This window comes from Siphateles boraxobius, unplaced genomic scaffold (assembly GCF_051911475.1).
Source record: "Siphateles boraxobius isolate OS27281-9 unplaced genomic scaffold, OSU_SipBor_1 49, whole genome shotgun sequence".
NCBI lineage: Eukaryota > Metazoa > Chordata > Actinopteri > Cypriniformes > Leuciscidae > Siphateles > Siphateles boraxobius.
In genome coordinates, this window is record NW_027509130.1 from 6,733,237 (window position 1) to 6,757,500 (window position 24,264).

General features: G+C 35.8%; 2 protein-coding genes across 6 annotated transcripts in view; one reads left to right on the forward strand and one right to left on the reverse strand.

The window, feature by feature from the left end:
- LOC143710998 (MIF4G domain-containing protein B) overlaps nt 1-24,264 on the forward strand; it is a 1,123,636-nt gene that overhangs the window by 571,251 nt on the left and 528,121 nt on the right. The window lies entirely within an intron of this gene.
- Nucleotides 2,467-24,264, reverse strand: part of LOC143710966 (uncharacterized) — an 86,410-nt gene continuing 64,612 nt past the window's right edge. For 2 of the 4 annotated variants that reach the window (XR_013194713.1, XR_013194712.1), the window contains exons 9-16: nt 23,469-23,603; nt 23,178-23,258; nt 20,582-20,680; nt 5,289-5,376; nt 4,505-4,600; nt 4,226-4,324; nt 3,243-3,271; nt 2,467-3,116 (exon numbers count right to left, since the gene is read on the reverse strand). Coding sequence is in view for 2 of the 4 variants with exons in the window: in XM_077202238.1 (XP_077058353.1) it covers nt 2,982-3,116; nt 3,243-3,271; nt 4,226-4,324; nt 4,505-4,600; nt 5,278-5,376; nt 20,582-20,680; nt 23,178-23,258; nt 23,469-23,603 (773 nt within the window). In the remaining 2 variants the exon portion in view is untranslated. Of the gene's footprint in view, nt 3,117-3,242; nt 3,272-4,225; nt 4,325-4,504; nt 4,601-5,277; nt 5,377-20,581; nt 20,681-23,177; nt 23,259-23,468; nt 23,604-24,264 lie in introns of all 4 variants that reach the window. The other 2 variants (XM_077202238.1, XM_077202237.1) reach the window with 1 other exon arrangement.

A 24,264-nucleotide genomic window follows, 5' to 3' on the forward strand; every position in this document is an offset into this window, starting at 1 on the left:
TATGTACAAACAAACTCCAGTGTGCAGAGACGATATATTCAGTAAATAAAGACTTGATGTTCAGTCTTTTCCTCACACAAAACTATTATGCGTTATTCACATAAAAACCCATGTTTTGACCGTCATAAGAGATTATATGCTAGTTATAAATGTATTAATTATCATCTTTCCAGAGCCATTATTGTGGCTGATCTGCATGTGCTTGTCGCCTCTACGTTTGGACTCATTCTGGGCTGGAAACTTTATAAAGAAGGAATTACAGACATTTTCCAGCAAGAGGAAAGAAGGAACAACAATTGAGAGTTTTGATCCAGATTCAGTCGCATTAGAGGAATAACACAGATTTATTTCACCGGCGTAATCTTTGCTCTCAGGGAATGTTCTGGACTCTTGATGACGGTTTTCTGGCTGAGCTCTGCAGATATTCAGGTAAATATCATTTTTAATATCCATAGGGTAAGTGTACCCATTAAAGGTGCTCAAAGCGATGTCACGCGTTTTTTAGGCCAAAACATTTTTTGTCACATACAACAAACATCTCCTCACTATCCGCTAGCTGCCTGTCCCCTGAACACACTGTAAAAAAACACGGTCTCTGCAGACAGCCCAGGCTCCACAAACGGCAACAAAAACAAACTGGGCTAACCCGCACCACGAAACATAACAAACTGTTCCAGCCAATAACCGACAAGAAGGATTTGGTTTGAGGGGTTAGTGCGCGGATGAGGAGGAGGGAGGGTCTAGCTAGCCTTCGTTTTGTTTGACAATACTTTAAACGTCAACAAGAAGTGATGTCACCCAACATCGCTTAGAGCACCTTTAAGCCCACTTTTAACTCTGAAGTCAAATAAAAAAGGAGAGTAAATAATATTTTATGCTGCTCATTATTTTAATCAATCCAGTGATTTGTTACTTCCCTGGCATTTGTTATTGCATACCAATTACATGTGCATGCTGTCTCAGGGGACCTCACACACACACACACACACTGTCTCTCTCAGGGGACCTCACACACACACACAAACACACACACACACACACACACACACACACACACACACACACACACACACACACACACACACACACACACACACACACACACACACACACACACACACACACACACACACACACACACACACACACACACACACACACACACACACAGTCTCAGTGGACCTCACAAAGTCACCCCAAAAATTTGGTGTTTCGGGACCCTTCAGAAATCAACACATTTCTGCAATTTTCAGCCATTTATTTGGTAACTACATTGATATTATGTCAAATAAGAGATAAATGTGTTTTTTTTGTGTGTGTATAATTTTCCTTTAAATGGAAAGATGAGTTATATTAGCTTCTGTTCAAAGTTAATCTCTAGATCAAACCATTAGCCTTACAGAAAGATATAGACTGTTATAGAATTAAACATGTGAACTGCAAACAATAAATGTTTTGTGATTCATTTTACATTCATTTACAAATAAATACATCATAAATTGTTTTGTAGAGAAGATTATTTCCATAAATTATACTTTTTAAGATGGGCTAAAATGGTACAGTGCCACAAAACGCATGCTAACTATCGCCAACACAAGCTAACCTTGAATGAAGAAAACTTAACATTTCTCAATGTGGGCACAATGAAAATTACTATGATACTTAGTCCACAATGTTTTCCTTTAAAAATGTAAGATATGTTTACAAATACATGCATGTGTTTGTAAACATATCTTACATTTTTAAAGGAAAACATTGTCTTTTTTCACCATTACTCACTGTTGAACCATTTAAGCCCACCTTATGTGTTTCAGAGAGGAATCCCTCTAATTGCAAACTCTGATATATTTTCTGAAAGTGTTTAATGTTAACATTTCTCTGTGTGCTTTTACCTTACTAACATTTCAACCTTACCTTACTCACTACCTTCATTTACAACTATATTTATATAGGCCTACAAATAACACACATTCATTCAAATGAGATAGAGCCTGTTTTGTCCTGAAGTCCTTTATGTATAACCGGACATAATTTTGGGAGCCAAGCCGATCCTGAGCCCCCTGAGACTGTCCGGCTCCTAGATACCACCACTTCCGGTCCAGCTTTGACCGGGCAAAACTGTGAGGATGTTTCTCAGCTGTATTATTATATTATTATGAGTATTAATATCTGTTTCATGTCCTGTAGAGGAGCTGTCGGCTCTGTGAGGATGTTTCTCAGCTGTATTATTATATTATTATGAGTATTAATATCGGTGAGGATCTTCACTGCTGTGGGAATCACTGTATTTCTCTTGTGTATATATATATATATATATATATATATATATATATATATATATATATATATATATATATATATATATGTTTCTCTTCATCATGGATCTATTACTACATGAACACAGAGCTGAGGAAACACTGGCCTAAACACTGTTCTCTGATCAGACAAAACACTGAAGAAAACACATCAGATCAACTGAACTTTATTGAAATGGACTGATAATATCAGACAAAATATTTAATAATTCATACATTGTAGAAATAAAAACTCTTAAAACTCCAGTGCTGCAATCATGATGATAATGTTATTTGTCTCTGTTCTCTCGATCTCCTGAGTTTATCTGACTGTAAATAACAGCATGTGTGTCACGATGCTTTTATAATGTAGATATTGTAATAAAAGAGGATCTGATCTGCCATCTGAAGTTTTAAATATTCATATTTTCTGATTTATTTACACCGGTGAACTTTGTTTACAGCTGAAATCAGCATCACATACAAAGCAAACGTGTTATAACAATAAAAACACTGCATATATTTACAGCTATTTACAAAACCAAGAAAACAGTACAAAATTATTAATATTAACAATGAATAACGTCACTACACTGAACTTTTCACAATCCATGTGGTTTCAAATCAGCTTTAAATTGTGCATTAACGTATTAAGTGTTGATGATAAATCTGGAATAAATATTTTTCTCATGTTTGTGACATCACTGAATCCGGCTGAGTTTCTCCAGGACTCATCATCTCTAAATCTTCCTGATCTCCCGGTTTCATCTCTTTCATCTTCTTCTGCTGTGATCTGCGTTCTCGTCTAGATTTCACTGAATCCTGTGTTAAGAGCAACACACGTCATTTAAACACTTTCACATCCTCATACTTCTGGAGAATTCTGTTGTATGAAGTTAAAAGTCTCCTGATGTCGAGGTCAAATGTAACTAAATAAATGATACTAACCTTACAAGACTTCAGACAGTTTGTGATCTCTGTGAAGTCAGAACAGAGAGAAAAGACATCAGTGGATCTGTTTCAATCTGAGCATTCAGTTCAAATTATATGAAATTACTACTCGTTTACCTGGACTTTTAATAAAGACATCATTTTAATAACTGCTGTCACTTCAAATTTAAAAATATATATATAAAATAATATATATATATATATATATATATATATATATTACAACAGATTTCTAGTTCCCAACATGCTTTGCTTCTGACTGTTAAATGAGAGCAAATGTTAAGATGAAGTGTTAATTAATGTGTTTTGCTCAATATTAATATAGGGGAAGATCTGTTAGTGTTTAAAGCTCTATTATTTTTTTTAATATAAAAGGAAAAGGTTTTCTGGTATGTGTGAGTTTTTGGGGTCACCATTGTGCTGAAGAGTATGAAAATATGTAGAAAATATGAAACATTTTTAATGTAAATAATTAAATAATATAAGAAATATATGTAATTATATATTTCTCTAGATATGCGTTTATGCTGCATGAGTAAATATATCTGCAATATTTTACATGCACCATATCTGATCATATATACATCTATATATTATGAAGTGTATTACTGAATATAAAATTACATACATTATGATATATTAGTAAATATATTGTCACATATTTTTTAATATATGAAAAGTGGCAATTCCTTGTGTATTATTCAATATATTGTAATATATTAACACAATATATTATTCTGTATTTAAATATGATGAGTGTGTTTAAATCTCTCAGCTATTAAACACACTCACTGTCAATCAAACAGCAGATTTACAGCAAATCAACACAATCTGTGTGTTAAATCTATGAATGAATCAGACTTCAGGAAATTAAAGGATTGTTTATTTCTGATGAATTGTGTTTGTTCTGAAGAAAGACAAATGATTGTGAGACATGAGAAAAATGGTTTGTAATAGAAACAATTCTGGTTTATACTCACGTGATGCAAATAATCCTGAAATCAGCACAGACACGGCAAACACACATTCAACCGGAAAGACGATGAATCTCAGATCCGCAACCGTACGATCACCATTCACTGAAAAATACCAGAATATTATCAGCACTGTTGGAGAAATGAAATCAATCCATATTTGTATAAATAATGTGAGACACTTCAAAGTATTTCAGTCACTCAAGATTAAAAAGATTCTTATTAATAGAAGTTTAAACTTTATATATTTATCGTGATGTTTATATTCCTGAAAGTGTTGATTACCTGTTTTCAGGATCAGTTCAGTTATTAATGCAGCGGAGGACAGGAAAACAACACCAACTGATCCAAACACATACATGAGGACATAACGGTGAAAACCTGTAATAAAAGTTTAAACATTTAATATGAAGATCAAACAAATGCAGATTATTATCAGTTTACATTCAGGGACATAACCATGTTTATATACTCACTAGAAAATGTTTTTAGTTGAATTAATTAACATTTAATAAAATATTAGAGAAATGATTGAAAATCATAGACACAGAGAAAAACTGAACATAAATATACAGAGTCTTTGTTTGCTTGATTATATTATTTAATTTCTCATAACTGTATTTAATCTGTGTGATTTATGATATGATTGATTTCAGTCCTTCATTCTTCTACAGCTCATCTGAGATACATCATCTTAAACCATTGTGTTGATCAATTATTCATATTTATCATGATGTATTCAACTGCTTTTTAATGAATTAATTACTGTTAATTAATTAGATCAATCAATATAACTGATGATCGTCTCACTGCGTCTGTCAGCCGTTTCCATCAGGAATCAGATTTAGAACAATTATAATCATAAATTAAGACACAAGGACAGGTATTTCTTTCTTCAAAATGTGTCTCTTCTAAACACACCAATCTGTTTAATATTATTTACTGGTCCTGCATTGTTTAATATCATCTACTAAAGTATTTAATTGTACATGAACAAAAACTGATGTAGAAAAACATCAAACAGAGAAGATGATGAAAGAAGAAGATCAATACTGTACCTAGAGATAACCTGAGAAAAACATTAGTAGTATCTGTAAACTTCATAACTGTCCCGAGTATCTGCAGAAACACCAGCACACAGGCCCATCCGATAGGATCTGTTAATGATCACATCAAATAAACAATCACTTCTCCAGCACTTTCTTACACACGTGTCTTCATTATATTACAAGGGTTTAGAGAGAGAGAGAGAGAGAGAGAGAGAGGGAGAGAGAGAGAGAGAGAGAGAGAGAGAGAGAGAGAGAGAGACGTTTGAATCACTTCATTTATACAAAAAAAGGGAAAATACTACACACTTTCTTACATAATCACATCAAATGTCAAGACACTCAAAAAACAAAAAATACATAAAATATAAAATAAAGTTACATACATATATTGCTACATATATTTTAAAATTTAGAATTAGGTTTTCCTCATGATACTTTGGATCCATAGTGTTTCCTTAAAACGAACCAGATTTATGGTCAATTTAAAACAAACTCTGCTCTGATCCTTGAAGTCACAGAAACTCTTCACATTTTCTCTGGATCTACCAAAACTTCTATCATGTTTTTTTCTTGTTACCTATATTGCTATTTTGGTTTCCGCTATTAAAAAATGAATTATGCCAATTCTTCTCTTTTCAGAAGCCTTATAATTCGGTCTAATAAGTGCGGATTGATTCCTCTTGTGGTTCTTCCACAAAAGCTGAAACAATAAGATCAGGGAAATTCTCCTTTTTCTCGTCCGTTCAGATTCTCTTCTCTTGACCTCTGATGATAAGCCGAAGGTAAAGATGATAAAATCTCATCCATTACATATTTCATAAATCTGACGGACTTGATTCCTGTCAGATACTCATTTCCGCTGGACTTTTCCACTCGTCGTGATGTTTTAAGTCCTTTATCCTCGTGCGTCCCGCTCTTGCCATTGTTTTCTGAAGACTTTCTGAATGAAGCACTTTAGCTTGAAGTAAGAGATTATTAAAAAGAGGTTCCTTGTTTATCCAGAATCAGACCAGCTCCTTTTCACTCGAAAATTTGAAGTCAATGTTTTCAGCATTGTTTTATGAAAAGCAGAAGTGTCTTTTAAGTCCATTTCTGTTAGATTACTTAAAAACAAATGTAAATCATATTTAAAAACATGTACTTTGTGTAACAGGGCTTTAGCGGTCTCAGTCCAGCACCGGTTTGAATACAGTAACTTCTGCGCTGCTCGCAGCCTGAAGGTTTTAATTCTGCTTTTAATGTCTATTAATCCTTCATTTACTGGTAAGAAAAGAATGGCAACTTTAGTCCAATGCGGTCCATTCCAAAAATAACCCATTAATCTTTTTTTCAATTCATGAATGATGTCATCTGGCGGGTCCAAGACATTCATTTTATGCCGCAGTGGCGAAGCTGCAAGATTATCGATCACCAAAACTCTTCCCTATATAATAACTGTGGTATAACACCATGACCACTTAGACAACCGGCTACACATCTTCACCACCATTCCTTCACAATTATTCATCTTAAATGTTTCAGTCCCAAAATAAACCCCTAAACAATAAATCCTTCTTTACTCCACTTAACACCTGCTGGGAGCACTGGTGGATTTTTATTTTGTCCACAATAAAACCCTTCACAGTTTTCCCAGTTCACTCTAGCTGTTGATGCTTTTTCATAAATTGTCATTGTTTCTATTAAACCAGACACATCTTTCTCATTCTTAATTACAATTGTAACATCAGCATATGCAACAAACTTAATAGGCCTTTCAACTGAAATCCCTTGTACTGTTTTCCTTAACTTGCAAAGTAGGGGTTCAATGGCCAATGAATAACATCCCTGATAGCGGGATCCTTGTCTAATTCCTCTCGACACTGGCACAGGGCGACTAAGCGCACCGTCCACTTTCAACATTACAGACGCATCATTGTACAACATTTAATCCATGCAGTGAAACTCCGACCAACCCCAAAAGCTTCAAGCGTTTTAAATAAATAAAAATGGCTAACTCTGTCAAATGCTTTTTCATGGTCGATTGCGAGAATGCCAACATTTTCATCATTCAAATTTGCAATATCTATTATGTCTCTTACCAGAAACAGATTGTCCATTATTTTCTATTAGGGATACAATATGTTTGATATTCATTGAACATATATTCTAAAAAAGGTTTAGAAATTAATAAACACTATCACGTGTGAATAGTGTTTCTATTAGAAAGACACTTTACCAAAATGTTATAATCTGTACATAAAACAGCCACAGGTCTCCAATTTTTCACCTTTTTTGGGTAATAGAGATAAAACCGCTCTTTTACAACTAGTATGATAACATTAATTAAAAACTTCATTAAAATCGTCTTTCAGCAGGTTCCAGAAATGTTTCTAGAACTGAAGCCGGAAGTCCATCTAGACCAGGAGTTTTTCCAGCTGAAAGTGTTTTAACAGCTTCAGACAGTTCTTTTAACTGAAGGCCGGAGTCAAGTTGTTTATGTTCATCAGAAAGTTTCAATAAGTCTTTATGCAACTCTTCAATGCATCCGATATCACATTGTCCTTCTCCAAATAAGTCCATATAAAAACCTCATTACCTTTTCTCATTACATTTGGATCTGAAATCACATTTCTATTTGCATCTTTCAAATGCAGCATCATTTTTTCCTCTTTCTTTCTTTTCTAGATTAAAAAAGAAGGAACTTGGTGCATCCATTTTTTTTCCAAAGCGAAAAATACAAAACGAGCTGTAATTAAAGTCCCTTTTGCTTTCTCATGGAATAATGTGGCTAAAGCTTTTTTTTCCTCCAGCTTCCCAACTCACAACATCTCCAACAATGAACTCGCTTTCAATCTGCTTTATCTCTTTTTCTAGTTCAAAAACAGTTTTTCGATCCACCATTTGTGTTATATAATTTTGACAAAAAATTCTGATTTGTGCTTTGCCTATATCCCACCACTGAACAATATCGTCATAATTACTTTTTTGTTTTTTCCACTCCATCCAAAACTCATTCAACTTTTCACAAAAAAGTACATCTTGAAACAATTTCACATTGAAATGCCAATAATAGCTATGACTTTGTGACTTCCCTACATTTATTTTAATTATACATAAATGGTGATCGGAGAACCCATTTGGACAAATTGTTGACTTTAAAATTCTATTACTTTTACTCTTATTAAGGTAACATCTATCTAATCTGGCAGAACTAATATGATCATGAGAAAACTTTACCCAGTTTAACTGTAGGGTGTTGATGTCTCCATACATCCACTAAATTAGAATTACTAATAACATCATGTAGAAATTTGGCTAAAGAGGGAAGAGGTTCTTCTCCATTTCTATCTAAAGTAAAATTTTCTGTACAGTTCCAATCACCCCCTAAGACCAACCACACATTTATCACAATTTTGCTTTAAAAAATCATATAATTTTAAAAATATTTGTATCCTCTCTGCTCCAGTATTTGGTGCGTAAATGTTAATAAAAACAAAAACAAAACCATTTTTACTTGCTTGAACAGCCAAAATTCTTCCTCTTTCTATTTCATTAACAGACACATTGGTTATATTAATTAAAGGTGGGGGAGGTAATTTTTTTCTAAAAGACTTTTTGCCAAATTTGTTTAAACTTTCTTTCTATACCAATACATATCTGAGATGTAAGTACTCTGAAAAGGAGTTTATAAAAGCAGAGTGTCTGTAGTCCTCTCAGGGCTTTAATAAACACAGCTGATTATTCCATTCGGACCGAGCGCTCTGATTGACTGGGCAACTGTCACTCTCCCTCGTTGCTATGACTACCAACAGGAGCTGCCCACATGCGCGCACTCGGTTGACTCGCTCATTTCGGAAGAGGAGAGGCGCGTACCGACCGCAAGCCACGAAGTCTCACGATTATGGCAGAGAAAGAGCAGTCAAAAAGGTATTTTATCACCTGTGATTTTGACATGATGTCACTCAATCGCACTGCGCTCCTCTCCGCTCCGTGTGGTAAACGCGTCCTCCAGCCGAGCGGTTGGCATTGCGCGTTCAAGTGTTTTGGGAGCTCCTCCACTAACATTTGTACCGTGACTCATATACAAATCACTTCTCCACCCAATTTCCCATTGCACTTCATTCTTCACATCACTATGCGTCTCTTGTACAAATGTAACATTAATATTCTGATTTTGAATGTATTCATTTAAACATGCTCTTTTCCTGCCATCTCTTCACCCGTTGATATTAAAGGTGCAATGTGTGATAGTTCTTAGGATCTATTGACAGAAATGCAATATAAGATCCATAACTATGTTTTCAGTGGTGTATAAAGACCTTACTCAATGAGCCGTAATGTTTTTATTACCTTAGAATGAGACATTTATATCTACATAGGCGCGGGAATCCCCTTCTATGAAGGTCAACATATTGTGACGTCATGTGTCTACCGTAGCCGACAGCGAACAAACAGCGTTACAGAAACCTCATTGCTTGACTTACTACTCTCTGCTGCTGACTCAGACGACGACATCTTTTGTCTTACGTCGGCCACCGTAGCTTCTCATTCGAGTTTGAAAACCGAGGGTTAGGCCGCGAGTGACTTGCTGTTTGCAATTCGCAAATCTCACCACTAGATGCCGCTAAAAATTACACACTGCTACTTTAATGGATCCTATTCTAAGGGTCTCCATGAAAAAAGAGGACAGAAAAAGGGAAAAAAGAGAGGACAAGACAAAAAAAGGACAGATAGTTCACCACTTGTGCTTAACTTCATAAATAAACTATATTCAAAAATAAAGAATTCAGGAACTTTTTCTTTTCTCAGATTCGTTATCATTTTTTTCAATCTGAATCTTTTTTTCTACTTAACTCTTCATAACCGACAGTCTTTTGTATCTTGATCACTGAAACCAAAAACTTTTTCACATCAAGAAAAAATTCCTTTACTTCTGCTTTTTTCCCCAAAGGTTTTATCAAGGATATCATTAATCTCTTTTACAGTGTAAAACTGATCCTCATCATAATTGGAGGGAATATCTGACATTTCAGAAAGACAATCATCACCAGCATCTCTTCAGTCACATCAGTGCTTTCAGAGAGAGAGACAGAGGTGTACTATATTATCCAATCGATTATCAACAGTGTCTACATCTTTATCATCCGAACTTTCAAGATGACATTTCTTGGCATCACTTGTCCGTGCCTCTTCAAAATTCCTCTTTTTTTCCCCTCCATCACAATTTTTATTTTTTTCCTGATTTCTTTTCACCTGATTCCTTTTGGCCTATATCTTCAGTAGATTCATTGTGTTCATGAATACCCGATTCACTCTGTTCTTTGTCGGTTTCATTATCGGTCTCTGTTTTTTTACTTTTATCCACAGTTTCTGCTTCACCATCGACCGCCGGTTCACTTTCATTTGTTTTGCTGATATCGTCTTCAGCTTGTGTCTTATGCGGGCATTACATTTTTTAAAGCAAGATATTACCACACGTGAAGCATTTCAAATGATTAGTGTTCGCATAGATCATATATGATGTTGCTGCTCACGATGAGTTTACTCACAAAACTTTGATCCTTCAGAAACACAACCACAGCCTTGTTCATTCTGGAAGCGGATACAATGTTTCCAAATCCTGTTTGTTCTCCAATCGCCACGAGCACGTCTTCGACTTTTTTTACATTTTATTTTTTATTTTTTTTATTGCAGATAGATCAAGTAACCATACAATATTACAAAACAAGGAGACACATTAATTGGTAGAAGGGGAACCACAAATGATATCAAAATATTTTAAACGTTAATGACTTTTTGTTTTTTAACAATTTCAGAGAAGATATGAAGCAATCAAATTCTAATTTAAACATCTTAAATATTGGGGATGAATTTAAATATTTTTGCTTATGGATATAAAATTTTGCCAACAGTATAAATAAATTAACAATGTATTCAAGACCTTTGTTAACATTGTTTTCATAATACACAATAATATCCTTTAAAGTAAAATAATATTTAATTTTGACTAAATTATAGATAAATTCTGCCAATTCCTTCCAGAAATTTTGGATAATTTTGCATTCAAAAAAACAAATGCGTCAACACCTCTTTCCCACTTTTACAAAAGGAACATAAATCGTCAATATCAGAGTATCTTGCAATTAATGATTTAACAGGATAAATGGTATGCAAAATTTTAAAATGTATTTCTTTGGTTTTAATATTAATGCAATATTCAAAGGGGATTAACCAAGCAGTCTTCCAATTAATATTATCAACATTTTTCCTCTAGGTGCTATTTTATTTTGTATTTGAAATATTCTACAATTATGTTTATCATTGCATTTTTTATCAATCAATTCAAACGTCTTCGACTGTCACACTAGCGTCACACACATCGACTCCATGGCGGAGCGACACAGACGAAACCTCAATCTCAACCCTCTGCCTTTTCCTCAAATTCTAAATTACCCTATAACTAAAAGAAATATATATATATATATATGTTTGTGTGCAAAAAGAAACCGAGAAAAGTAATGGAAAACTATCCCCAGAAACGCTCCTCTCACCCGTGAGACGCTCACATTCCCCAAACTCCCAGCATACACCGAGAGAGAGAGAGAGAGAATATAGAGAGAGAGAGAGCAGAACCTCCTCCTCTACACACACTCGCTCTTCAACTCCTCCATCAGACTACACCCCCCCGCTGACTACAGCCCCAAAACTATTGTTAAAGAAATACACACACATCTAAAAGACACTCATGATCAATCACTAAAAGCTCATTTTGACCTCCAGAATAAACTCCAATGTTACTCAACCCTCAATAGAACCACTAAATTGGCCAGTTATCTATTTATTAAACATTTTAAAGAAAGACAAATCCTCTCCAAATACAGATTAAGTGACCATGATCTAGAGATAGAGAGAGGAAGACAGACAAACATGGAGAGAGAGAGAGCAGAGGATCTGTAGACACTGTGATCTACAGCACATAGAGGATGAGAAACACTTTCTGCTCATATGTACTAAATACACCGATATAAGAGAAACTTTTCTGCCCAAATTTGAAGCCTTGATCCCATCATTCTATGACCTGTGTGACACTGAAAAAATGTCACACAGAAATAGAGAGAGAGAGAGAGAGAAATAGAGAGAGAGAAATGGAGAGAGAGAGAAAAATGGAGGAAGAGAGAGATGGAGAGAGAGAAAGAGAGAGAGAGAGAGATGGAGAGAGAGAAAGAGAGAGAGATAGAGAGAAATGGAGAGAGAGAAATGGAGAGAGAGAGAGAATTTTTTTTGAGAATTCACAAAGATTTTATTTACAAAAAATCATCTTGTTACAATTATATAGCCTCCAAAATAAAATAAAAACACAGCAAAAACAAAACTTAATATAAATCAATTAAGTGTGAAAATTAATTCATCTTCAAAAATAGCACATAGAGCATCATTACAGCTCCAAATATTTTCAAAGGAAAGCAAATCACCAATACATTTATAATAATAAAAATCAATTAAGATTCTAGATTGTTCCAAGTTAAAAAACAATACAACAATGTTTTGTACTACTTAGAGCCCGACCGATATGGATTTTTGGGGGCCGATACCGATATTAGGGAGTAAAAAAAGCCCGATACCGATATATCGGCCGATATTATTTATGTGTATATTATAATACAGTAGCAATATTATTTATGTGTATTATAGTACAGTATACCAGTCAAAAGTTTGGACACTTTCCTATTGGTGTGTACAAACTTTTGATGGGTACTTTACACAGTAGCTATAAACAGAATAAATATATTTTATAAACACGTTTTGCAATGATCACTCAAATGTGGTAATCAAACACTTGTGTGACACAGATATGTAATGGAGGCAGGGGGAATGATAGAATGAGAATTATACAGCTGAGCTGTAACCAAACTAGTTTGCATTGCATGTTATATTATATTATATTATATTCTAAATACTGTTGCATAATCTTCACTAACGACGACTTTGTCTTTTAATTTAGTCATAACTTGTATCAATAAATATATAAAAAGTGTCACTGACAAAACCTTATTATCTTCTATTTTTACTCTTAATTCCTCTAATCTCTACCAGTGGAGGAAGAACTCAGATCTTTTTACTAAAGTAAAATGAATAATATCATAATGAAAACGTTTTTAATTACATATGTACAGTACTTTTATACTATTTTAAATAATTAGTAAGCAAAATGTACTAAACGTGAAACTAGGCTACTCTTAATGCAAAATGGCCCTATATAAAGTGTTATAATTATATACATTTTTGGAATATTGCTTGATGTTGTAACGTAGCGTTATCAGGCAGAATGAGCTTTAACACTGTGTCTACACCGGACGCGGCCGTTACTGCTCGCGTCGCAACAGCTGTTTACCCGTGACAAAGCAGAATCAGTTTACTGTCGGAGATCGCTCGCGCCACGCATTTTAATCAATGTTTCATCAACCAATTGCCTTAATAAATAAGAAGTAGGCCTAAATATAGCAGACAATATAATCAGGACTTCTCAGCTGCGCGCTTGCAATAGTCACAAGCTCACACAATACGTGACAGAGGCTTGTAGCAGAGAAATCAATTCTGTGAATTACACTGCGCAAATCACAAGTAGGCTACTACCCACCGGATGAAGAAGGGTTGGCTCTCAGTCTCCACAGGCTACATAAAATATTCATTTTATTTTATTTTATTTTATTTTTCGTGTTTGCATTTATGAGGAAAAAACAATGTTACAGACGCGACAGTTCAGCACTACGGACGTGAGCGCTCTGAAAGCGGCACTAATGCTTTGAAACTTTCACATAGACATCAAACAGAAAGCACAAAACCTTTCGTTTCAAAGTGAATTTCGTTTTGTATTAATTGTATCTTAATTTTAATCAATGTTTCATCAGCCATTTGCCTGGATTTAATTTATAAGAAGTAAATTTAGCAGACGATAGATAATCTCGACACGGAGGCGCCTGCGGGTGAACTGGAGCTCGTCTCATTAACCGAAACTCAGCGTATAGACCTGAGAATTGAAATATATCTATATTGAAATGTCTACTTTTAAACAGAATAATTCATAAAGAAAGACAGACAGACTCATGTAATCGTATGAAATGTGCATTTCTCTCTGGCGCGCGCTCACTGAAGATCGCGAGTCAGCATCGTCAACTTCATCTTTGGCTGACACTGACTGAAAACACTTGTTTATTAATAAACAATTAAAATGTCTCCTTGCTATATTTGTTGTATTCATAATCATTATTTTTGCCAGTTCTTGTGACAGCTTTTAGGTGCTTTATTGGCAGCGCCACCCTTACATGAATCACCGTACCCGCATTTTTTAAAATATTCATTTATCGGCCATTATAAATGCCGATACCGATAGTTAGGAAAATGCCTAAAATCGGCCGATAATATCGGCCCGCCGATATATCGGTCGGGCTCTAGTACTACATCCTGTTCAGTTTTTTTTTCTCCTGCTCAAATAGATGGCCAATTTTGCTTGTCCCACCACAAAATTAAGCCAGTTGACACACAACCTTTTTCTTTAAGACATATTTACATCCTAAAATAAAAATCTCTTGTGAGAATACCTCATTGCATTTTTTAAAAACATCTTTTAAAACAGCAAACAATGGTTCGAGTCTATAGCAGTTTAAAAAAGCATGAAAAATAGTTTCTCTGTCATCACAAAAAGGACACTTAACAGTGCTTTCAGGATTTAAAACAGAAGTAAAAGCATTGACTGCAATAACACCATGAACAATTCTCCATTGTAGATCTCCTGTCTTTTTGGTCAATGGCGGTTTGTAAAAAACTCTCCATTCTGTTTTTTTGTCTTCATTCAACTTGAAAAAACCACGCCAAGGTGTATCTATCCTATTATTTAACTTTACCTTGTTAAAAACAATTACACAATATTTATACAAAAGCTTTCTGTCACAGGAAAAAAAATCAACACTAAAAAGAATCAGCTTGTTCAATATAACAACCAGAGCACCCATCCAATTTAAGAGCAAACCTCAAATCTGGGAAACACTCTTCTGAGTCTGGATTACACAATTCGTTTTTATAATCCAATAACAAAAGTCTCTCTTGATCACTTAAAGCAGATTCCCATTTCTGACGAAGTTGACCTATAACACGAGTAGAATTGATTCCAAGACGTCGAGATGTTGCTTCCTTGTTTTTAAAATCAAGTCCAGCTACTTCCAGCAAACGGCCAAGAGTCACTATTTTGTTGTCAATAAGTGTTTTGTTTAGTCCGGGAAGGAAAAAAAATTGTTTGTTAAGTCCAAACGCTTCCCATGGATTAAAGGTTCTTCTAATAACCAGTAAAGAGATTTTGAGTCCTCCACTTTTTGAAAAGTAAAAAGATTTCACACTTTAAAAACATTCTTATAAAAAACAGGTAATGTAGGAAAACTTCATTTCAGTGGATCCATCAAAAAAATTGTCCTGCCCAAATTAAATTTACCCAACCTATTCAAAATCAATCTTGCTACAGCATTCCAATTAAAAACATCTGAAACAGTTAAAAGTCTTTGCACAAATTGTAATCTAAAAGCAGTTATTCTACTTTGTAGATGTATCAGTCCCTGACCACCTTCTTCTTTGGACAGAAATAAGACACTTTGCGGGATCCAATGCAGCTTATCCCAAAAAGAGCAGTGCCTGTAGTTTTGTTAACAAAGTTAACGGGGGATCTAGACAAGCAAACTTGTGCCACAGCGAAGAAGCCACCAAATTATTAGCAATTAAAACTCACCCTCTAAATGACATTTTTGGAATCAGCCATTTCCATTTCCCAAGTCGACCTTTAACTTTCTCAATTATACCCTCCCAATTTTTTTGTGTAACTACTTCATCTCCAATAAAAACTCCTAAATATTTAAAACCAATTTTTCCCCACTCCAGGCCCATAGGAAGTTTTGGTTTATCATGTTTCCAATCCCCTATTAAAAAAGCTTCACTTTTTCCCCAGTTTATATTAGCAGAAGATATTTTTTTAAAAGCTTTCAACAAATTTAACAAAGCCTGAGGCCGTGTGTCCACCAAAGCGTTTTTTCACGCACCTGGCGTAAAATTCTAATTGTTTTCAATGGGAGCGCCGCGTTTTTTAAAGGCCATGAGCATAGCGAGGCGCTGAGCGTGTATTTAACGCTCAAGCACTGAGCGCCCGGCGTTTTTTACTGGTCGCGAGAGTTGAAAAATGTTCAACTTTGGGTAAAACGCTGCGCTCATCACTGTCACTTTTTACACAGCCGTCCAATCACAGTAGAGGTGTGGAGGGGCGGGACAAATACCACACTGACCAACTGTCACAACATTCTTTCTGTACAACGACATCAACCAGCAGAGCTAACCGAACAAAATGGATGAAACATTTTTTTTTTAGTATGAAACAAATTATCTACGAAATCAGTTACAAGTAAACTGTGCTGCGGATAATCTGTATCATAGCAACGAATCGTCTCAGTCACATCATCAGCATATGTCGACACTATGAATTTATTCCTACATTCTGGTAAAATTACACCTTGAAGTTTACACCTTATCTGATTTAACAAAGGCTCAATTGCTAAAGAATATAACAAACCAGATAATACACAACCCTGTCTTATGCCTCTAAAAACTGTAAAAGGAGTACATAAACCACCATTGACCTTTAAAATACTCTCCACATCATTATAAAGGACTTTAATGTAGTTAATAAAACTCTCACTAAAGCCAAATGCATTTAAAACCTTCCATAAAAAACAATGTTCTATCCGATCAAAAGCTTTCTCTTGATCTAACGAAATAAAACCACAATTTAGCTTTAGCATCTTGGAGACTTCAATAAGATCACGAATAAAAATATTGATCTACCTGGGACACAGTAGGTTTGATCAGGATGAATAACACTGTCCATTAAATTAGCCAGTCTGTTAGCTAAGACCTTCGATAAAAGCTTGTAGTCGCTGCAGAGCAAAGAAACTGGACGCCAACACTTTATGTCTCCAAGATCTCCTTTTTTCGGTAGGAGGGTCAACACAGCTCTTCGGCAACTTTGAGGCAGTTTACCCCTTGCCAGACTGGTATTCAACACTTCTAGGATATCATCTCCTATTGTTGACCAAAAAGACTTGTAAAAGTCCACTGGTATACCATCGATTCCTGGTGTTTTTCCAGACACCATCCCTTGAAATGCCTTCTGTAGCTCACTCATACTCAGAGGGCCAGAAATTCCAGTGTTTATGCTTTCAGGCACCTGAGGTAAGTTTTCAAAGAAGAACTTACCCTCATTTTCTAGCTCTACAGCAACTTCACTTTTATATAAAATCTCATAAAAACCAACTGCCCTCTGGCGGATATCCGAAGGATCTGTCAAAAGAATTACAGATTCAGATCGTAAAGCTTCGGGTAAACTGTAAACAAAGTTGCTTAATTTGGGCTTTTCCTACATCCCACCATTGTTGTACAGAGTTATACAAACCTTTCTTAGTTTTAAAATCCTCCCAAAAAAAATCAAAACACTCTTTAAAATGTGTGTCACTTAATAAGGCAGTGTTGAATTGCCAATACGCACTTTGAGGTTTTAAAAGGTTTATAAAAACTAAACATTTTATCATTCAATGGTCAGAAAAACTAACAGGTACATTGTGACAATTCCTTATAATATTATAATGGTGTTTGAAAATGTAAAATCGGTCCAATCTTGCCATAGAAATAATTCTATCACGCACATGAGTCCAAGTATACTGTTTTTGCATGCCCTTATATGGTAAGGTATATGAGGTTCTAAATGATTCCTGTCTAGATTAGATTCAGTGCAGTTAAAATCACCTCCCAAAAACAAAAACTCTTCTTGGTTACATTTTTGTAATACAGAACACAATATATTTAAAAACACCATTCTCTCTATTGCGGAGACAGGACAGTACACACAAATAAAATCAATAACATTCTTGTCATAGTTTGCTCTTACTTTTAAAAGTCTACCTTTTACTATTTCTTCTACTTGAAAAGAATGTGGGTTAAAATTCTTCGCAAAAAGAATGGCTATTCCACCACTAAGTGAAGTATTATGACTTAAAAACGAAAGACCATCCCACTCTCTAGCCCAATCAGAAGCATTTTTTAGATCACTATGAGTTTCTTGCAGCATCACCACATCTAACTTATTTTGTTTCACAAATTCCCATTCTTTTCTTAATATCTCTTGCTCCATTAATATTCAAGGAAGCAATATTAATTTCATTCATTTTTAAAATAAAAGAAGAAAATAAAAAACAAGCGGAAGCTGATAAAAACAAAACTAGAAACCCATGTGTGACGTTTGGCTTTTTAGCTATCATTTACAAGATCAGGGTTTAAAATTCTTACAATTTTCTTTAACAGATAGATTTCCTTTGTAAATAAGCTTTCCGCCATAAACATTTTTGTTTTGTCAACAAATTGTTTGATGTCTGGAAAATATTCACAGACACGTACTCCTCTCTTATTTTTCGTTGCTTTGAGGAATATTTTAATGTCTTCTGACTCATAATCACGACTGGATGAAGCTCTTTGAGAAAAACTGAAATTTGAATCCGAAGACTCATTGCCACTTTCAATCCCTTCTTGGTCATCATCATCAACTACATTTGTTTTTTTCTTTTTAACACTTTCAACTTCACTTGAACTTTTCCTTTTACCTGGAATTTTAAACCCAGTTGTATCTGATTCTAGATCAACATCATCACACAGTTCGAATGATTGACACTTCACATTGCTTTTATCCTTTGTCAAAACTGACTCAGTAATGACATCGCTGACTCCTATACTCACAGTAGCATTCAACTCACCTTCCTGCAAAGACACTACTGGTCCAGTGATATCATCAGAAACTACATTCTGAGCCTCAGAAAACCCATTATTCTCTACAACAGTCACATTTTTCACATTAGAAGGCCCTGCTTCAACCCTTTCCTCAACATCACTATTTAGAATAGCCTCCATCATGCTTTGCACATCAGTCGTTGAATGATCTTTATTCCTTTTGGGGCAAGTCCGAATCAGATGGCCTACCCCACCACAGTTAAAGCACTTCATCTTATTAGTTGTAGCATAGAAAACATAATCAAAAGTGAAAACCTTAATGTTAAAAGTCAAGTCCAGTTCTTCGCTGTCTTTCAAAATCATGTAGGCAGATCTTCTAAAAAACTACATGTTTTAACAGTGGTGAAGCAGTACCAATGAGGATTTTCTTGATCGGTGAAACCAGCTTTCCATAACGGGACAAGATCTTAACCAAAGTATCATCAGAAACAAAAGGTGGAATATTAGACAATCTTACTTATTTTTAGGGTGTTGAAAGAGGTAGAACAGGTGTGAAGAGATTATTTATAACAATTCCCTTTTCCACTAATTCGTTTGCCTTCTCAACCGACTTCAAAAAGACCACAACAGCACTATTCATTTTCGACACCGACAAAATATTATCATGCCCAACAACTTCCCCATTGCCAAACAATAATCATCAACACTCACCGCGGACGCCACTTTAACACTGTGACGCCGCGTGAGATTCTTTAGAACACCAATTCGTGAGTCCGCCATGGCCGCGCAAGGGGAAAAACCCCACGCGACCCCAAAAAACAAACAAACTTAACCAATCCAAAAATAAATAAATAAAGTGATAAATAAGAAAAAAAAGAAAAGAAAAACAAAGAGAAAGAGAGAAAAAAAAACTCACGACGCTCCACACTCACGACGCTCCTCACGCTCACACTCACACTGGAAACGAGAGAGAGAGAGAGAGAGAGAGAGAGAGAGAGAGAGATAGAGAGAGAGAGAGAGAGAGAGAAATGGAGAGAGAGAGAGAAATAGAGAGAGAAATGGAGAGAGAGAGAGAGAGAAATAGAGAGAGAGATGGAGAGAGAGAAATAGAGAGAGATGGAGAGAGAGAAATGGAGAGAGAGAGAGAAATGGAGAGAGAGAGAGAAATAGAGAGAGAGAGATGAAGAGAGAGAAATAGAGAGAGAGAGAGAGAGAGAGAGAGAAATGGAGAGAGAGAGCGAGAGAGATAGAGAGAGATGGAGAGAGAGAAATGGAGAGAGAGAGAAATAGAGAGAGAGAGATAGAGAGAGAGAGAGATAGAGAGAGAGAGAGAGAGAGAGAGAGAGAGAGAGAGAGAGATCAAACTTTATTTATCCTGATCATGTCATCAACCCTCTGTGCCACGACTCCGACATATAATGACAAGCTAATGAACTTTACCATGAAAACACTTTGTAAAATATACTTATATTTGCTTGATTAATGATGCGTTGTAATTCCAAACATTATTAAAATATTATCATACCTGTTGTTTTCTCCAGTGTCATTATGTAAACACCGATCATCACTGCATTCATCACTAATGTGAAGATTATCATCACTGTGCTTATGGCTGAATCCGAACCTGAAAAAGACGAGAGTGTGAGAATGTTTTCATGAATGAGAAATAAAGCTGATCCGGTTAAACTGAATAAACACTCAATGTGAAGATGATCAGAAAACAGAGAAACATCTGAACTCTGATCATCATGATTCAAATCCTCTGAAGAATCAAATGAATCATTTCTCCTGGAGATTCACAGCATCAGAGAGTCAGAAATCAAGACTGTTATTGACAGATTCATGAATCCTGGATATTATTGATCTGATCATCAGTGATGGTGAAGTTACTCAAAAACAGTAAATCCATTTACAGATTAATATTTATGAGCTGAACACTTGAAAACACAACAGAGGTTTCAGTTCTTCTTCACCTGTCACTTTCTTTAACTCCAGCACACGGTCCCATCATTAAGAGACAGCAAACTGTTAGTAAAACGGCTGAAACCTGGACGGGGAGCATCCTCACGGCTGCAGGACTGCTTTCTAAACACTGATTGAGTCTGTTTTCAACTCAGGATCTAGACGAATACACATCTACTGTGCTTTTTTATATCAGATGCTGCGTGGAAAGTGTAACAATCAACAAATGCAACTTATTCTACACAAATAAGAAGCCGTCCAACTTCTTCTGAGAGACCGTGATGCTGCTTCAGATCTGGTAATAAAGAACTGTACAGTTCTTCCAGACACAACCTCGAGAGAGGGATCAAATCAGCCAAAGCCGCATTCAAGGAGAAGATTGAGGAGCACTTTACTTTTAGGGACACGACACACATGTGGCAGGGTGTGCATCATATAACCCACTTCAGGGAGAACCGCTGACAGCATGCAGCGCCATGTTGGCGGAGGAATTAAATTGCTTCTTTGCCCGATTTGAGAGAGGACCGGACAATGCAACTATGCTGACAGCACGCTTACCCTCCAAACACATGAGCTCACGCCAGTTTTAAAAACTGTGAATGCCAAGAAGGCTGCTGGACCGGATGGGATCCCAGGCAGGATCCTCCGGGATTGTGTCCATTAGCTTGCAGGGGTTTTCACAGACATTTTTAATCTCTCACTTGCTCATACTGTCGTACCAGACTGCCTGAAAACTGCTATCATCATCCCAGTGCCAAAGCAGTCCAACATCACTTCCCTGAGTGACTACAGGCCAACAGCACTTACACCTATCATATCTAAGCGCTTTCAAAGACTCATTCTGGGACACATTAAATCTGCACTTCCTCCCACTTTAGACCCTCATCAACATGCATACAGGTCAGATAGATCGGCAGAGGATGCAATAAATACTCTCTATACTGCACTGAAACACCTGGAGCAGAAGGATATAAGGATGCTATTCGTAGATTATTACATGGCCTGGTTGAATGGGCTAGTTGCATAACAACGGAAATAGAATTTCTGGGTTGTCTGCGGTGAGCTGGACCACTTCCGGTCACTGCTTCCGTCAATGGCACTCACTTACTTAACCGACCGTTCAGCGTAGTGTATAAAAAAAAAACATGAGTTTTTTTGGTATTAAAACAGGTGTTGTAGGCCTACCGAATTCCGACTCCCAGACAAATCGTACTCCCCTTCGCGTGCACGCGCCTCCCACATAAATACGCGCTGAAGCGAGTTTAAATTCCTTTGCCATATGCGTTTATCGATTGATTTTTCACACAGCAAGCACCCAGATCCTGCATGAAAGCTTTGTCTACACTTAAATAAATTAACAGAAAGTGAACTAGTGTGTCACATCACATCACTCAATGTGCTTACTTCAACGCTTACTTCCGGTAGTTTCGCCGGATTCGTCTATACCAGTTCACCAGTGAGGACCTCAAGTGGACCGTTAACATTGTTGCCCTTGTTCAGAAATATGAGGAAGTCCCGTCTCTCTGCCAGAAGTCCTTCTTCCATTGCACGGTAGAAAATGTATTAACGTATTGCATTACAGTCTGGTATGGAAACGGTTCAACGGCTGAAAGAGCTGCACTGCAGAGGGTCATTTTTTACAACACAATTACAACAACAACAACAACAACAACTCTCTTCTGAAACTCTTCTGATGTGTGTGTTGTTTGTACTCATGGTTCATTACATCCCCTTCCTTGTGTGTGTGTGTGCGTGCGTGCATGTGTGTGTGTGTGCGTGCGTGCATGTGTGTGTGTGTGCGTGCATGTGTGCATGTGTGATCTCATCGTGGTTTAAAAAAAAAAGGCAATCAATATTCTGAAAAATCCCATAGATTTACATCAGCTGATGATCATCATGTTCAAATGAGACAAAACTGTTCAAACTCCAACAGTCAAAATTCAAATTTAAAACTGGCAGAATAGTGTGTAACACAAGTAATGAAGTAAGAGGATTCAGTGTCACTGATTACAGGAATCTAAGATAAAACACGTTACATCAGTTTGTTTCAGTGAATTAGTTCAGATCCACTGTAACGTGTTTCTCTCATCACTGATGATCAGAAATATAACTGAGATATTAATACAGTTAAACAGAGATCAGATTCATCAAATACTCACAGCCGACTCTATAGCATCTGTAAAACCATCTGTCATTTGTCATCATCATAAACACTGGTAAAATGACAATAATGATGAATCCTAAAAAACAGGAGAGAAATTATATTAATGTTTATTGATGTCTTGTATATTAAAGACATCAACACATGTAAGATTACAATAAATCATAATGAACATCAGTGAATAATGAGTGTTTTAAAGTGACACTAATGTTCAAATGTGTTGAACTATCAATAATATGAACCCAGATGAACTCAAATCGTTATGAATATGAATATTAATATGAATCACCTCCTGCTCCAGATGCAAACGTGTAGAACAGGATCATGAATTGTAAAGTAGGAAGAATTTCAATGATCATATCAGACACAAGGCCAAATATTTCAATTATCCGTCCACTTTTCTTTCCAATTTCTGTAACTAAAACTACAGGAGAAACATTTTCACTTATTAAGATCTTATTTGATTTAGTTTTCAATAATTATAATGACACAATTTACAACAAACAATAAAATCAACAATAAAAGCAGAAGAACTGAACAAATCATCATGTGACTGTGAGAGTTTAATATAAACATATATTATCAATAACAGCAATGATGTCATTTAATAACCTTCAAAAACCCTTCATGTATCTAATAAAAACTATTATGAAATCAAATGAAAAGATCATTCTGCATTATATCTACTAATACCTTCAGATCTGAATATATATATATATTATTAGAGTCATGAATGATGAGATGATCAGTGAATCTGACACACACAGTTTCACTCGTTCACTCAGTAAATCTGAAACACACACTTTCTGACACACACACTTTCGCTCGTTCACTCTGTGAATCTGACACACACACTTTCACTCCTTCACTCTGTGAATCTGACACACACACTTTCACTCGTTCACTCTGTGAATCTGACACACACACTTTCACTCGTTCACTCTGTGAATCTGACACACACACTTTCACTCGTTCACTCTGTGAATCTGACACACACACTTTCACTCGTTCACTCAGTGAATCTGATACACACTCGTTCACTCAGTGAATCTGACACACACACTTTCACTCGTTCACTCAGTGAA